The 18,435-nt window shown below is 42.8% G+C and overlaps 1 protein-coding gene across 4 annotated transcripts in view; it reads right to left on the reverse strand.

Moving 5' to 3' along the window:
* The window catches only part of LOC146198148 (diacylglycerol kinase delta), a 262,183-nt gene that overhangs the window by 42,365 nt on the left and 201,383 nt on the right, over window positions 1-18,435 (reverse strand). The window contains exons 4-11 of one of the 4 annotated variants that reach the window (XM_084593475.1): window positions 17,689-17,769; window positions 16,716-16,820; window positions 9,238-9,370; window positions 8,566-8,672; window positions 6,800-6,928; window positions 6,271-6,432; window positions 4,868-5,025; window positions 3,272-3,520 (exon numbers count right to left, since the gene is read on the reverse strand). In XM_084593475.1, coding sequence (XP_084449601.1) covers window positions 3,272-3,520; window positions 4,868-5,025; window positions 6,271-6,432; window positions 6,800-6,928; window positions 8,566-8,672; window positions 9,238-9,370; window positions 16,716-16,820; window positions 17,689-17,769 — 1,124 coding nt within the window. The other 3 variants (XM_084593476.1, XM_084593478.1, XM_084593477.1) reach the window with 3 other exon arrangements.

Genomic DNA, 18,435 nt, shown 5'->3' on the forward strand with positions numbered 1-18,435 from the left:
TATTGAATTATACAACACAAATAAAGAAAATAGGCAGGTACGAGAAGTGGATGAAACAAGTTTAGCTGCTGCAGTAACACATTGTATATTGCGCTAGTACCAGCTGATCTAGGCAAAGTTTTCATGGCTCTGTGAAGCACAAAACATGTGCTGAACTTCCGACAGGGCTGCACCATCTCTCAAGTGTTGGTAGTTGGTGGCAAGCCAGTTAGTGCCTTGCAGTCTTAACAGCATATGGCAAACCTTTCACTTCTGACCTTATCAAAATTTCTTAAGAAAGACTAGGACCCCTATTGAAATGTCGAAACAATTCCATGCCAAAAAACTATATGTGGCTTGCAAAGCAACAGACCATGCTGCAGGTAGTGGATTTGCCAAGTAAATTTGGAACTGGGGCTGCCATGCCGGCTGTTTCGCTGCATATTGCTATGCAGTCATTGCTTCGTGAATTCCTTTTTATCTATGGTGTTGACATCGTAATAAAAGCAGCAATCACAGCTGGTGGATGATCTGTGGAACAAACTTCGAGGCATCTACAGTCAAAAAACGCATTGCAGGCTGGATTTACTTGTCCCCGCCTTGACAGTCAACACGAGCAAAAGATGTTTGATCAGATTTCGTGTTAGCAAGTCATCTTATTCCTATCTTATATTTTTATATCAAAAAGTATTTGAAGCGATTGGTAAGTTGCAATGAATTCTTTGGTTTTCACCATCATTCGCGTTTAGGTATAGACAAGAAAATATGTTGGCCACTGCACAATGAATGCCATTAAATGTTCATTTTTGTAAGACAGTGCTGCATATTTTTTGCGATACCTAATTTTTTAAGTCATTTTCATAAGCTATGAGTGAAAAGTAAACGTGGGGCGGGTGGGCATATGATACAGCACGCAAGGAATGAAAAACGGTGCTTCAAGCACGTGGTACATGCATTCAACATGTATGCAGCTTGTTAAGAGTAGTTTCACTTAATATTTTTTGCTGTGTACAAAAGCACTCAGGCTTTATGAAGCGTAGAATTCACCAAAGTCAAAGCTCTCAGTTTACTGCAATATTTTGCGCACGACCATACAGAAATGGACAAAACCTTATTGGAAGGAGATTCCTGGCAAAAATATTATTTCTTAGTAGTCAGGGAGAGGAGATTAATGAAGAGCACAGACACATGAGGGGACATGTGTATCCCATCCGCTGGATCAAGCACTAGCCGTCCAGTTACCATGGCTCCGCCGTAATAAATTTTCTGCGAATTCTTATCCCACAAACTTCTGTCTATGATTGTACAAGCTGTGAAATGTGTCACCCATAGAACTGCATCGTGCATGCTGAAACGTCTAATGCCACTGTGGTTATCTCTTACAACTGCTCATTATGAAAAGGAAATCCAATGCATTTGGCCAATTAAGCGATATGTAAGAAAGCAATATGAATGCAGGCAGGTCAAACCTAGTTGAGGTGCCACAGCATATGTACAGTGTTGGTCAAAAGTTACCAAGCCACAGGGTCTGCTTCTGAGCAGTATAGATAGGCAGCTACAGGAAAGAAAAGTATTATTCTAACCTCTGAAATTATGAACAGCTTTACTGGTATCTGAAGTGCCAGAATATACGACGAGAAGCAGAACCTGCAGCCTGGAAACTTTTGATCACTCCTGTACATGAAAGGCACTTGCAATGCAGAGGCGTGTTTAAATTTAAAAAAAAAGGAAGAAGAGAGAACAGCTAGTTCCTTTGCTAAGGTAACCTATCCGTGAGTGAAGCAAACACAGTAAATTTAGACTCCATACTGTGGCTGGCTGTTTACTACCAACTTTTGACACTTGGCACATAGGTATACGCATTAGTTTCTCCCAGATGGCTGCAGTGTCTTCATCAATGTTCTTATTTCTACATAAGGGGATACTATTTCTTTTTCTCCTTCAGGCTACAGTGAACGCAACTGGCAGGAGCCAGAAAAAATAAAAAACCGAAGCTGTGAATATCAGCTATCCTTCCAGCGACACATGAACCACACAGCTAGGCTCCCAGGTGCACTTTCGAAAAAGACTGCTAGGTGGCTTTCAGCGGCGCCCCTATAAGAAGTGTAACAGACACATACATTAAAAAAATAAATATTGAAGCTTTCCAACTCTGCCATGAATCAGAATGCCAATATGTCTACTTTGTCCTTTATCCTCGTTCATGCTATGCTTTTCTGCTTCCTTTAAAATAAATGTAAAACAACCAGCCCAACCTGCTATCATACCACAGAAAATATGTGCTACTATGACTCTGGATGGCCAATGATATGCCTAAGTCAAAATGTGCCAAAACTTCACTTTTTTTTTTAACACAAACAAGGAAATTCAAGGGGAGTCATAGACAGGAGCAATTAATAATGCCACTTCATATCCTTAAAGGCAGAGCTTAATTGTTCCAAATTTCTAAACTGTGTTGCTTCTTCAAGCTATTTCTGTTTCATTTAATTCCTTTTCTTGAAATCTCTCAGAAAATTTTGAGGAACCAAGGCTGCAGTGCTCTGATAATTCTCAGGTGCAGACAGAAGTAAATGAAGCACGCTATTGCCTTAAAACATTTCTTACAGGTTGCCTAATTGAAACTGGCAGTTGTGGTATGTGCAGCCTGGTAATAGAGGTTACTATGCTTTCTCAAGAACAAATAAAGTTTCATTATGTCTGAGTGCAAAGACATATATAATTGCAATTAGAACATAGAATGCTCAATTTAATTTTGTCCATACTTACACATGCTACAGAAAGCAAGCAACAAATTACAAATAAAATTACTCCATCTGAAGTGTAACTGATTACAGCGGTCAACTACAGCTCTTGAAAAGTAACTGAACATCTACAGAAAAATAGTAGAATAACTAATACTGTGTTACTTTTCTGCCAACATTTTTGCCATAAAGAAAAATTACTTTCGCTACAATGAACTACTGCAGCTTGCTCGATATTTTGTTACATGTAAATTTCCAGGAGAAATTGTTTTTAGAATTTGTTGTAGCTAATTTTTTTATGTCTCCTCATAAAAATCATAAGCTGCATCAAATACTTTCTCAATGCACGAGCTGGAAGGAAGAGCTAAATTATAGCTTATAGACACCTTGCATATCAGCTCATATTTACGCAATGATGTGACACATCTGGTTCTGTGTCACAGTTTTATGCCATCTGGTATACAATAATTCCTGGAGGTCAGAGGAAATTTCCGGGCACAATAAACAGGCGGTTTGCATTCTAGATGCTTCAACATAACCACAGAGCTCACCGATCGAGGAGTCGTGGCGCTGCACAGGTGTACTTTTCAAGCAGCTGTGGTAGCTGTGCGTCGTCGTCGCAGACAGAGCCCCAGCCCAACACTCGTGCCAGGTCGTTTCCCGTGCCCAATGGAAGCACACCAGTCTGGCACTGCCGATGCAGAGACAGCCGGTCCATCTCGCTCAGCACCCAGCTCACACTGCCGTCTCCCGCACACACCAGCACCCGGAGGGGCACGAATGCCCGGAACATGCGCAGACTGCAAAAGGCACCACACTATACCTCCAGCAATGTCAAGTAAATGGAGCCCCACTTATCGGTTAGTGGAGTGCTCAGGTCTGTAAGCAAGCACATTGCCATACATACTACTAGAAAAAAATCTGTATTGGGTGACAGTTTACTCTATGCTCCTTCAGAAAAGCTTCTACAATGATAAGATTTTCAAGCAAAAAAGGGGCACGTAACTGAATTTTCACTTACCAACAAAACAAAAATGACAACAGGAGGCTATTGGCACAGTTTCTATCTAAACCAGTGTTCTCAAATGGGCTTCCACGGATCCCAGGAGGTCCGCGAAGTGATTGTCAGGGTCAATGAAACCTACACCCACAAAAATGAAGTTGCTAGACACAGTTTTGATGGGTTAAAAGCACGAAAAGTTGACTCTAGTTTCTCAAAGCAAAAGAAACGTGAGAGAAGTCTGCGGCGTTTGTTGATGACGGCATAGTTGAAACTCGTGTTCTGGCTGCGCTGCCTGATGGGGCTTCAATGCAAAGAGTCCGATCGGCAAGTGGCAGTGTTAGGAGGAGTCCAATCTTTTCTAGCGGCACGCATAACAGTACCAACACATCACCTTTTTCACACGTTCTCTGCAGGTAATGGCACGCTGGCTCATCAAGTGCACATTTTTTAGAGGCCAGTTTATAATTTGACTCAACACCAATTCCGCAAACTGGCAGCTGCAATATGTGCAGCCTGTTAATAGAGGTTACTATGCTTTCTCAAGGTCAAATAAAGTTTCATTATGTCCGAGTGCAAAGACATGATTACAATTAGAACAGAAAAGTGTGCTCAGTTTACTTATGTCCATACTTGTACATGCTACAAGTACAAGATGCCCCAACACATCCATGGCTGAGAACAACTGATCTAAACTATACTTGTACATGCTACAAGTACAAGATGCTCCAACACATCCATGGCTGAGAACAACTGATCTAAACTATCAAAAGTTTCAATGCTGCCATGTAGTACGTGCACAACAGCCTTATCACAGAGAATAGAAGCTGCGGTGAATTCTGTTATTATATGCTTAATCACACGAGTGTAGATTGAGTCAACAAAAGAAGACCTCACTCACACCCCTAATGCATCGAGGATACAATACAAGGTGCTTACTGTATGTGCTGAAGTCACAATTTAAATTTATTTCTTTATTTTATATTCCCTTATGGCCCACGCAAAGGGCATTAAAGAGTGCTAAAAGGTTAGAGTATGTGGGTAAATAGAGTAGTAACAAAATATTTGCTGGCCAAAGTTATAGCAGCCATTCATATCTACAAGATCACGCAATACCATAAAACAATATATTGGTCGGTGTACCTACCCAAGGCTGGGACCTCCATTCATGAGGTCAAAAACTTGGGCTGGATTGAGGAGCTGCTTGAAGCGTCGGATGAATCGAACTCCCTGGTTATCACCAGACTTGGAGTTGACAAACACCAGCAAGGGTGTGCTCCCTGCCTGGCCTGGTTGTGGAGAATCCTGGGAAGCAATTTACATGTCAAGATGTGCCTAGCAAACACAAGTTTCATTTTTCCTGTTAACATGTCCCTTCAATACCAAATGAGCAACACAGTCAGAAATTTTTGCAACAACTTGTTTTAGAAGGTAACCTCATAGAGATGCTGAAAGCTATCCTGATATGAGAAACAGGTTCTAACTTAACTAGATAGAAAAATTAATAGGGTGTAAATGACTAACATGACTCATAACCAGAGGCTGGACTTTCAAATTTAAATTTAACAATCAGGTCAGAAATGATAATAGTACATTGAATTCAATCCTTGAAATTTGGTTTTAACCAGAAAAGGCAGTACAGTCCTGCTTCCTTAGTATGGTCACCATAAGTATGAACTCGTAAGTAGGGGAACTCACAGTCACAAAGCCCATTAAGGCCAATCTATTTTGCCATGTTAATATGAGTAGTAATACGACAAAATCTAAACTGCCTCAACCAAGCGTTCATTTTAAGTGCAGGACACTAAAGGAACACAATCTAAAATGCTACTAATGACCTTTATCTTTCGTAGTTTCACACATTACAGTGCAAATATGTCCATTCAATGTATTTTACCATTTTTCATGTTGCACGATAAATAAATACAAGGAAATTTCTTCTGCAGCTTGTAACACACAGGAAATTGCATTCAGCAGCTTTTGCCCTTCTGTGGATTCCTGGCCATATCGAGACCACCGGTAATGAGCTGGCCCATCAGCTCGCCCATAGAATTTTTCACTGGACGCCAATGATCCTATGGTCAAGCCCCCACCTCCCTGATAGTGGACAATGGAAGATAGCCATCAACCGTGCAGTCACACCTAGCTAATCTTACTTCATCGCACCATGCCCTTTTGATCCGAGATATTCATGTATATTATTACCACAGAATACAGTTCAAATTACTCTTAGCCCCAGCTAGGCTCTTCAAATGCAAACTTGTACCACACCCCCATTGCCCTAACTGCTCTTCCACCAAAGCTGGCATTGAACACTCTTTTTTCTTACCCAGTTGCCATCACCTAGCTCCCACTACCATCCAAGACCTATTCCCCTTACCTAATCCACCTTGTTGGTGGATCTCACCAAGGAATTGCAGTGAGTCATGGTCCACCTGGCCTTCAATATATCAGACGTCTAAATTAAGACTGCCAATAAAATTGTTTCCTCCTCATCAAAACAAAACTTCATTCTTTTATTTAATCCCTTGCATGAGTTTTCATTCTTACTGTGGATGTTCCAAAACTGGCTCGACGAGTGGGCACCACTGCTTCCCAGGGCTCATCTGAACCGGCACCTGTGCTGTGTAGTGCTGTTGGCGGAATCACCGAGGCCCTGCAGACACCAAGTGGGCACTGCACTGTGCACTGGGTCTTGCAGGCCGTGTGCACCTAGGAGATATACAAAGGGCAAGAGAAGGGGGGGGGGGGGGGGGGGGGGGGGTGGAAGAGAGAGAGAACGCATAATGCTGGCTCGAAAAGTACACAGGCACACATCAGGACATGACAATATGAAGCCACAAGATTGCGAGGAACAAGGGGGCCTGTGCCTTCACTGCACAGGCAAAGTCACGCTAGAGCAGAATGACCAAGGTTGGTAGCACCGGGTGCTTGGGGCTTTCAAATTTAACATCATTTGCACCACAAAATGCACTCTCCGACATGCAACCTGTGAAGCTGAAAATCAGAAATGGCACATCTGTAAATAAGAAGCTGGAAAACTGGAGGGCATACTTGGCAGCCAAAGAAAGTTGCATACCGTGGCTCTGCACCAAAGACACCTCCAGTCCTGGAGCCTGAGGACACTGCCGCAGGTTTTGTCACACACACAGCATTTTGCACTGACAGGTAGGTTCCCTTCCATCCATTGATGTGGCATGGTCAGGTGCTGGACATTGCAACAAGACCATCACCCGTGCAATGAGCATGCTATGTACAGCATGGAATAAGTATTTGTAGTTATTCTGCATTGAAAATAAAGATAAGACACAAGCATGTACTTACTGTGTGCATTCCTCTTACTCTGTGTATTGCGGAATTCTTAGACTCAATTTAAAAAGAATGGCAATGGCAGACGAAGTTTACAAAAGCTGATAGCAGGTTATTTTTTACATTTGTCGCTACTGCCTCCTTCCACTGAGCACTTTCATATGGGTAGTAACAGCATGCAGGATGTTAGTACCTGAAAAAAATTTTGCTGCAGCTCTATGTTGCTATCTGGCACAGTAACTAGAGGAAGAAGTATGCATTCACTTTTGTACTTCATACTTTGTATATTTCAGGTGATTGGCTCACATTGTTATGCTGGATATATATATTTTTTTCCATAGGCCCAAGCCTTGCAAACTTTTGCAGAATATAGTAACCTTGCTTTCATTCCGGAGCATCTTAACAAAGTTACACTTACATTCCCTTCAGAGCAAAGTAGTCATGCTTGATTTTTTCATTTCGATAATATGAAAACATTAATTGAAAATTCTGAACTCTTTTGTTCATTTGTGGTACACAGAGTGGAGAAATATAAAACTTGTTCAATCTATTATGATGAGTATTGACACTAAACCCCGACTCGATAATATTTTCTTTAATAACAATGTGCAAGACATTATATAGCATGTTACGCTCTCTTACAACAAATATTGAGGGTACTGCCTGAAAACATTGGTCTAAGTTCATTTTTGCCTGGTAAACAATTTACAGTCAAAATTCTTCCTTTGCATAGTTTGTTTTCCTTTCAATGGCTTGGATGTCAAATTTCAGTTTAGGGCAAACAAAAGAGCAATATCATAGCTATTTCTTCATTCCTCATTGTTTTATCTCCAGCAAGACGATATTGTAAGAGTTACATTAAATTCAAATGATGATGCAGAGGTTAAGTCACAATTTTTTTATGCCTCATCGAGCCTAAACTGACCTCTGATATCAAAACCATTGTCATGCTGCTGAAACTACATTCACAGCAACATGAGCGGAAAAAGTTCAATAAATGATTTACTGAGCATAGGCAAATTTCACATGGTTATTCTTGTATTCTACATCATTCAATAGAAAAACATAAAATTTGGTGTCCATATTCCTTCAATAAAGTGGCTGTGCAATCAAAATCTACCAAATTAAGGCATTTTTCTAGTGTTTTCAAATGTTATACAGTGGAGGCTAGCATGTCCAGCAGCACCCCCCCCCCCCCCCCCGCCCCCTAATGTTGGGTGCCAGAATATTCCCATCAGTGCGTGAATTAACCACAAACATGCTCATTTTTAAATGTGTTTTTCTGAAAGGCCTAGTTTTATAATAAGCAGCTAATGCCATCGCTATGCTCTGGGGAATATAATTTAATACTTGTGTTCATGCTGGAATGTCATTAAATGATGTTATACCTGCTTGTATCATATGTGATACAAGCTACAAAGCTACAGATTTCTTAGAACAAAGGTAAAAACATGTAGCAGATTGGGCTGCAGACCACCCACCTTGTTAACAAATTAAGGCACTCACTTTATATTGAGGCCAAGTTAAAGGACATACCCCATCTTCATCTTCTATAATGTCTTTTCCTACTGAAGCTAACGTTGTCCACTTGCAGTTGTTTGGAGACTTGAGCGCGCACTTTTTGTGTGCCTTGAACTTGCAAACTACAAAAAAAAAAAAAAAAAAAAGAAAGAAGGCAGCAAATTATGTAATATATCAAGGTGATGAATCATGCCCCGAAAACTGATCCCAGGCTCTCCACCAAGTTTTTTATACGATAGGTCAATCAAAGGCCATGGCACTGTTGCACACATCTGATATAATTAAGTGCACATGTATTTACGAAACCTGAACAACTTTTACCTATCACAAAAACTGCTTTATGGACAGGTGCAGCAAATATGAGTACAAGTCAACAGAATGAAATGGTTATAAAAAGCATGCAAACCAAAAACAAAACAACGAATACAAATGGATGCTTTTTAGTGGCTGCAGCTCCATGGATTTTCAAGGCGGTTTGAAAACCTAACAGCCACCACGTTAGGCAAGATATAGTGGCTTTGACTATGGCAAATAGTGAGTAATGTCAGCATTTTCTGACTGCTATGTAATACAAGCCAGTAAACTAACCTGACATTCTGTGTAGTTGAAACAACTGAATGAGCCCAGCAACATGCCGCAAGGTCAGTGCAAAATAGCGCAAAGCAATTTATGAAGGAAGCAGCTCACCTTCACAGGACAGACCATGTGAGGTGACACCTGACAGAGCCTCCTTGCAAACATTGCAGTAGGTTGGACGAGCATGAGATGTCACATACCAGTTGTGCTGCCCAGACAGAAAGTCTTGCTGGTGTTCTGTGCCCTGTGCAGAAAACTTGTCAGACAGGGGAGACTGCCTGAGAGCTGTGCTCATGCACATCTTTTTTTTTTTTTTTTGTTGTTGTTGTTTGTTTCTTAGACATGTAGCAACTTTGGAAGCTACAAGAAAGATACACACATTTTTTTTTAGGTAAAGTAGAACCAGTGTGCAAGACACAGAGGTGCACGTCAGCGCACTCACAATATTATTCGTTGACATTAGCCGTATAAGAAAACTACAGTGTTAAAAAAAAATAATAATAAACATGCAGGATGCATTTTGAAATCTGGAAAGGTGTGAATGTAATTGAGCCCAAGGAGGAATTTAAACAATCACCAGAGTAACTAAGGCCGCATCCATGGCTGCGCGCCCCAAAAGCTCCGAATGCACTGTACTTGGGAATATATAACTCAAGTCTCGAGCACTCAGCCAAGTGCAGTGGGAAGCAGAGCTGGCCCACACGGGTCTCTCTGAGCAGCGCAGCCTGCTCACCAGGGCCTGGGAGGCAGCCCAAGCCAATGTTATTCCGGACTGAGAAAACCACCCACGCTATTCCGTTAAACAATTAAAGTTTACTCTCTCTCTCGAAATCCGCGCTGGTAATCATCTTATATTACTATCTCTATGCTTTGAAACCATGGACTGCTATCTACGGAAACGCCACAGCCCTCTCTCCGACGAGAAAACACTACCATGTCGAGTTGCTGACTCATTCTTCATAACTTATTATGCGCGCTAAAACAGATAAAGTAGGAGCCAAGCTTCTGTTTCAAAAACAGGTTGCAGCGTGACACAACCGGCAGCACCTACCACAAAAATCGAACTTACCGCTTCAGTTTCTCTTTCGCACCACTAGGTGGCGATACCAGTCTGCGAGCGACAAGTAGTGTTCCTTTCACGGTGGTTCCTCTTGTGCACTTTTTGCCCGGGGCCACGGGCGCAGAATTTAAACCGAATCCACGCGCCGCTAATACTTAGTACCCTTTTCAGGATGATATAAGCGCTATCATTACGATATCCGGAACAAAATTTTCGATTTTGCTTTCTTTCCTGTGCATAAAAGCGCCCGCGGGAGGTATTATATTCAAAAACCTCATATGACGTATGGCACGGCAGAGAGCCGTAATGGAACAAACGCAGAGGTTTTCAATAAGGCTGTGGCTAAAGGTACGTCCGACGGACCCGATCAATGGTCTTAAAGGTACGTCCGACGGACCCGGTGCGTTTTTCTTCGGGATCCGTCCGACGGATCCGGGAAATATTTTTCAGAGGTACGGCGGACGGACCCGATCGGTAGGGATCTTCCGACGGACCCAACGCATTTTTCTCCGATATGGGCCTTGGGATCCGTCGGGAAAGCCGGACTGATCCGAGATCCCCAGATGTGGTTGTAGCAACAACATGGTAGCCATATGTAGCCAAATCGGAGTTGGTATGAGGTGTGTACGTGCGAGGTGCAAGAAGTATGTACTACATACTGCATGCGTGAAATGTGAAATTACAAAGAATAGTACAGTGGCAAGAATAGTGCCTAGAATGGGTGATATACTACGTGATGGCATGATGATAGGTTTACGTGAGTTGGACCGCGGCAGGGTGGCAAGCACGACCAGAGCGCAAGCGCATGTAATCGCGGTGTTGACGGCCAGCCCGCGGCCCGCACGCCCGCTCATTTGGTCCTCGTTATTATGTGGATTAACGTCTTCGACGGTCGTTAAGTAATTATGTAGTTTTGATTCTTCAAAGTTTCCTCACTTCCATCTGTGATGAGATGCGTCACGTAACGCATCGCTTTCTGCTCGCATTGAGGTTTGGTGCTGCAAGTTCTACGTAGTACAAGCGGCGCTGAAAAAGCTGGGCACCGCCGGCGTGTCTCTAGCCCAAGCATCGCGTCATTCGTGTTTGTTGTACAACTGGAGGTGTGGTTTGTGCTTACCGTGAGATGCTGTGATTACGGATTACGTCCTACTAGACTGCTGTGTGAGACTACGATGAGTGCTGTGATGAGTGCGCCGATGTCCGGACGGACATCAGTGTGTCCGTTTATGATCGGCGATGTTGCACGTGCATGTCAGTGTTTATTAGGTGCAGTGGTAATTTATTTACACGCGCTGTGCAACAATCAGACGAAAATAAGTCATCGACAATTTGTTAGCCTGTACTACAGAGCTCAAAACTCGGAAAATGGGAATGCACATGATGCAGTTTTCGCATGTTGGAGTGGACCGAAAAATAAGTCCCAGCCCACACCGCCGGGATGCGCATTACTACAGGTGAAATGGTTCAGGTTTCTGTAAAATAGCTGCCTGGCACAGCACCTTTCTAAATGTTCAGGCTTTGTACTATTGTTGAAGGCCACTTTATCATTAATAAAGGAACGAATATGCTTTATGTGTTAATGACTAGTGCTTTTTCAACATATTATGTTCATTTTTTTTTTCGTTTTTCCTTAGTTTCCTTTGTTTTTCATGCTAGACAAACACAAATAGTACACTTTTAAACTTGTCAGTCCAAAGCTGAACATGAATATCTGCCATGCATGTGACAGCTTTAATGCTAGAAAGGTTGACGTGTATAGCATGCACGTAGACGCTGCGACATCTTAGTGGCACGTTCCGCTACTTGCCCCAAGGTCGTGATGTTTAATACCAGTGATGGCAGTCGCACTTTGGTGCAGGTGAAATGCAAATGCTTCTTGTTGGTTTCACCGCGCTAACACATTGAACGACAGAAAAGACAAACACCACGGAGCGCGACTGGTCTTTTCTGTCGTTCAATGTGTTAGCGCAGTGAAACCAACATGAATAACCAGCTAGGCCCAATTCTCGCCATTTTAGCAAATGCTTCTGTTTTCTGCAAGATGTCAATGCAAAGTACAAAACCCGGGCAGTCAAATTAGTCTGGAGCTCTCCACTACGGTATTCTTCATAGCTACATATGTCACTTTAGGATGTGAAACCCTACATGCCACAGGTAGGCTGCATTGTTTTTTAGATTTTGTAACCTCTCATCTATGTTTTGCAACATTTGGCTAATTTTAGTTCCCAAACAGTTGCTAAAGATGAAACCGAAGCAGTTCTTGGCATGGTTTGCTGCTTAGATTAATTTGCTAATTGCAGTTCTTTGAAACTTGCATCAATGCTGGACAGTTCAGATAGCAAGTAGTTGAATTACAGAAATGATGTGGATCATGCATTTCAGTTCTGACAAGTGGAAAGTAACGGTCCCCTCCTTGCATGCATAGGTGCCTTTAGACAAATACATACTCGGGTGTGTGATTGTGACGCATATCAAGGGTCAACAGAAGGCCATGTGGAGCCAGTGTGATATTCTTCATGAAGGCTAAAGTAAAATTGTACAACAGCTGCTGTACCATGCAGAAAAAAAATTGATCATTTAGTGTATGATTAACTGACCATGAATAGCATCTTACTCAGAGTATGATGTGATATATATCTGGTTTAGCATACCAAAATAACTACGGCTATGAGGAACACAATAGTTGAGGGCTCCGGTATAATTTCGACCATCCGGGGTCCTTTTACATGCACTGACACCTCACGGTGCATGACGGCCTATTGTTTCGCCTCTATTGAAATGCCCCTGCTGTGGCTGGAACCGAATCTGCATCTTTGGGTTCAGCAGCCAAGCACTCTAACTACTGAGCCAGCACAACGGGGCCAAGTATCAAAATTTATGCCATTACATTTCTTTCTAGCCTGTGGTTTTCTTCACAGAACTAATGTATACAAGGAAAAGTAAACAGCAAGAAAACACTAGTTTTATTGCACATTATATTCACATTTCAGCAAACATTCTCTAGGAAAAAATTTCTCATAATGTTTTCATGGAAACCATGAACAAAACAAAACAATGCACTTACTTCACTCGAATTATTAATGGGCAAGGTTGTATCTATGCTACTACACTGCACTTATCACAAAACCACAAGCCCCATCTGCTTTGGCCAATCACTTGATGAAACTAACGGAGACAGATGTCGCACACCACAGACTGGTCGTCTCGCAACATATCTCTGCATATGTTGCATTTCAATTTCATGCCTTTCCACTTAGTTTCAACTGTTGCCAGCATTACTAGTCACCCATCTTTTCTGAAATTCCTTTTTACGCTGTTGGGATCAGCATCCTTGTTAACGATGGTCTCTGGCATTTTGGATGCTATCATTTTCACATCTTCCTCATCTGGAAGAACGAAGGAAATGACAAGCTTTGAGCAGACAAAAAATTAGGGAGACGCCTAATCTCCACCTGTAAGGGTATGGTGTGCCAGCGTTAATGGTTCTTGTCTGCAGATCCTACTGTGGATTCTCGTTAATTTACATGCCCTTTGCTACAAACATTATTACTAATTCCTTAATTCATGTCTCTGTTATCTCAGATATACTCATTAGCATACGGTCGTAGGCTGCCCTGTTAGGTGATAGACAACCTGGCATAGACCTCTGTAAGCCTCAACCTTTCTTAATTGGAGCTGAAACGTTGAAGCTGAAATATTTCAAATATAACTTTGTAAGCTTGGCTTAACAGCTCCTGCCATGTCGTGTGGCCTCGTGACATTTGGCTCGTGGCACTTTTGGCTTGTGCACAGGGGTCATCTGTTAAATACTGGTTAACATGCATGAAAAATACATTCTCGCACAAACTGGTGGCAAATGGTCAAGTGGTGCACTGCAGATTCTGAAATGTATACCTATATTCATGCAAGGATCGCATCATCACATAACATGGTCAAGAGTTCTATCAGTACCTGTAGTTACATAGCATTTCAATGCCCATTAAAGGACCACCTCAGACAATGGTTGTTGTTATCTCAAGACCTGTTCTAACAGCATACTGACGCCATTCCACTGAGCGATGGACATGTATATGCATACCCTAGATAGCTCATGATTGTGGATCTCATTTATTTCTATGACTTCCAAGGAGTTCCTGTCGTCAGAAACTTTATGAAATCGGGACAGTAGTCTTGAAAGGTGATGAAAAGAAATAACCAGGTTACCTTGACGCAATGCTAAATTACAGAGGGTGAATATGCTGCATGAAGATACCAAGAAGCTTGTACAAAGAAATGTGAGAGTGAAATGGCAGGATTTTTGAAACATTGAAATAAACTACAAACTATACTTGTCAAACCTGTCATTAAGGAATGGAAATCATGCAGTAATCAAAAACACAATATGGAGGACATTTTAGGTCATCTTCACAAAACACATACCCAAACCTCACACACAGCTTCATACTTATGAAAGAGGACAAACCAATATGCAAGGAGTGTGGAGATGAACTAACAATAAACCATATCTTACACGTGCGCCAGAGTCGAGAAAAGAGGAAACATTTTGTACAATTTGCAACAGATCCCTTTCCATCCCAGCATGATCCTAGGAGAGACGTGCAAATTTCCTGCATTTTTGGTTTCCTAAGAGGTTCCTAAACAAGCTACAGCCTAAAGAACATATGTCATTACACACAAAATAAATACATTAAACCTGTAAGATATACCTTGGTTAGCTATGTTATATGAGACAAGCTTTCGGCCTGGTGTGGTCCTTATTCACGTGACAGCGCTGTCATGAGGGTCTATGTCGTAGCGATCGGAAAGTGACCTATTCCAATAATTTTACAAACTGAAGGTGATTGTACAGATTTCTAAAGACTGGAGTGCTCAACTGTTTTATCAACGTCCGCCTGCTTTGACAGCCTGGAGTGAAACTGTTGAAGAGAATACATTTTTGAACATTTAACGCGTTTCTGAAGGCGTTGCTTTCAATTACGGGGCCAACAAAAAGCAGGTGAATGTCAAACGCCGCCTAGGTAGGCTTTCTGGCAAGACAGCGGTGTAGCGTGGAAAATCGCTCCGCCAATCCATCGCTGGCGCCGCTGACTTGAAAGGCGAACTGTTCAAACTTATATAGCTACTGACCACACCTGAAACACTGAATTGCGCATGATCAAGGCAGAATTTATCTAACACTGAGCACTGGTAACTATCGATTTCGCGCCCAATATTGTGAAAATCTGTCCTCTCTTCGATCATTGATACGTCCACGGTTGAACATTTATGCGCCTCGGGGTAGGCCAGCCGTTGGAACATGGATGCGTGGTTGTAGCAACGATCACTTGCATGGCACACTCTGCAAAATTCCAAGAGTCAGCTTCTGCAACGAAATGTGCAGCGCACATTTTCTACCGCGTACCTAAGTCCGGCGATGCATGCATATCCATCCCGATCGTTTCAAAGCTGCGCGGCCGTTCAGTCGGGTCACGCTAACCTCGAGCATGCGGGGGTTTAAACTACATGTACGCAAACTTCAACGACAAGAAAAAGATGCAGCCTAAGCACTTTAGTCTAGTCTTCCCCAATATACCAAAGAACATTGCTGTTCACATGGAATTCGGATCATTCACGCTTCCGGCTTTCCGGTTGTGCACTCTTGCGGTGCGGTGCAGTAGGTCTTCGCCTCGACGAGTCGATGTGCAGGCCTCTAGTAGATTCGGCATGTCTTCTGTCACGGCTCTGAGGTAGAATTTAAACGAAGAATTTAGCTAAAAACATCCTGTTTCCTCGGTCTGCATGTGAGGAACGAGCATAATGCCATTTCACATACATACCTACATACTTTGGACTGCCGAATGTTCAGTTGCACGGCGAGGTGTGTGTGTGTTGTGCCGGCGCTAGATCTTCGGAGGTCGATGCAGGACCTAAGACAGCGTAAATGCTAGGAATATCTCGCTCGCATTACGGGCAGATCGAGGTGATAGTTTAGTGCGAAGCGAAAGCTGCTCGTGAATGTGCGTATCTCGATGCCAGCTGGTGGAGCTGGTGCAGTACGTAGCATATCGCCTGCGGCTATGTGCTTGACAGCGATGTTTGCCGTACACAACCCTAAGTGAAGACCGTGATCTATGTTAGAACGGATGCACTCTTCGTAGCACCTCATCGAGAGTCGCGGCTAGCTGATATCATAGAGGATGAGATCCATTCACGCGTAGCAATGGCCGCGTTCGACGTGCATATAGCCATGAGCCTGTATATCGACGTCCGCCGTATCTTTACGAGAATCGAATGGATACGTCGGACGTACCTTTAGACACTTCGTTCAATAAAACATCATGCATGAACATAGATAACTTTTCTTTTCCGTCAAGTAAAAATAAACTAATTTTGTAGTAGTTTATATTATATAGTACAGCAGCTGCTGCGATGGCCTAGCTGCTGAACCATGAATAAACGTAACTTAAAAGAAATCATGCACGAGATGTCGCAGAAGGCGAAACATGTACGCGGGTTGGGCACGTTTGCCGAAGCAGCCAACCAAGCTCACTTCATAGAAGTCCTTGTTGCAGACACTCTTGAGGGCTGAGATCCAATCCTCCATTTCTTTCCTCGTCTCGGCGCACAGGATCAGCCTCCGAAAGGGAGTGATAATCTGCACACAGCGGACCTCTGCACAATGCTGACACATACGTCACGGAATTCGTTTCTTTACAGCACATATACGTCAGTAAACATTGTAGCTGCTTATACAAAGCTTATAATCTTGAATGAAGCTCGCATTTAGCAATTTATTCACCAAGTCTTGTATACCTGACGGACTGCCGTGAATAAGCATGAAATATACCAAAGCGCACAACATAAATTAAAAAGGAAAACAGAAATGTTCAGAAAAAAAAAGTATATTTACGAACATCAGTCATCGCACGTTAACGTAAAGTTTGACCCTATGTTTTGTATTAACGAGACCAACATGGAAATACACCGCTTTGAAGGCAAGGACAAAACATCGAGTGGATAGCATGTGCGCTATGCTGCGCACTCTATGTTTTGTCCATGTCTTCAAAGCGCTGTATTTTCATGATTATATAAAAAAAAAAAAAAAAAAAAAAAAAAAAAAAAAACTCGCCAGAACGTGCACCCTGATGAGACTAATCCCCAGCAATTTTCTGGTGGAAGCGTACGAGTAACCTTTGCAGCCCGGAGCTTTCATAGCTGTTTCCGTAATAGCGCTGCTACTCGCCGGTACACCGCCTCACATGTGGGCCGCGAAGCATACATATGTCTCGTTTTCCACCGTTCCATATTATTTCAAACCTTCAGGTGAGGGTGCGCTTCACACCCCTCCAAACCTTCGCACAACAACAAGGAGTCGCGGAAAATCTTGCGACTTGGACTATTTTTGACACGACTGCGGTGCCACCACAGTTCGCAATGGTGCAAAAGGAAAGAAGAAACGCGGCGAGCCATAGCGTTGTATTATATATATCCACAACTGCATACATATAGTGACGAGAACTCACCTGAAAACTGTGGTTTGCATTCTTTGTACTGCATTCGGCCACGCTGAGCTCGGTGAGATCAATCTCCTCAAAAATCACAGACTGCTCCGGGCAATGTAAGAAAGAAAGGAGAAGGAAAAAAAAAAACACCGAATGAAGCGGCGAGGAGAGAGAGAGAGAGAGAGAGAGAGAGAGAGAGAGAGAGAGAGAGAGAGAGAGAGAGAGAGAGAGAGAGAGGAGATGCAAGAAAGAGCGCCACTTCAAGTGCACACACCCGTCGTTAGAAAGCAATCTGCAGAGTGTACACTGCCGGCGCTATTTTCGACTTTGCGAAGATCGCGCGGTGTTAGCGAAGCAATTTGTTTGAAGCGACGAAAGCAGAAAAGCTTCCCGGTGGGACGGCGCGCCGTGCGTACGCGTTTCGAAAGTGTGGGCGTTTTCGAAACCGATCGTTAAGTAATCATCCAAGAGAAATGGCCCTTTCCATGGAATAAGCTATAGAAGCGACGGTGTAAGCAGAATAATGGCTCGGAAACCGACATTGGGCCGGGCCACCACTTCTCAAGAGCGCGCAGAGATTTGAGCTAGAATACTTCAGTGAAGTTTAAAGGTTACGAAGAGAGCGAACAACAGCGCAGTCGAAGTGAATCTATTAAAAGACTGCAAAAATTAACAGCCCAGCCCAGGCTAACAGATTGCGAGATATACCAGCTCTCGGGTACCTCGACACGGCGGGAAGGGAAAGGCGCAGTATCTGTCACTCTTGCT

The sequence above is a fragment of the Amblyomma maculatum genome, chromosome 2 (assembly GCF_055883805.1).
Source record: "Amblyomma maculatum isolate TAMU_Amacu chromosome 2, ASM5588380v1, whole genome shotgun sequence".
Lineage (NCBI taxonomy): Eukaryota > Metazoa > Arthropoda > Arachnida > Ixodida > Ixodidae > Amblyomma > Amblyomma maculatum.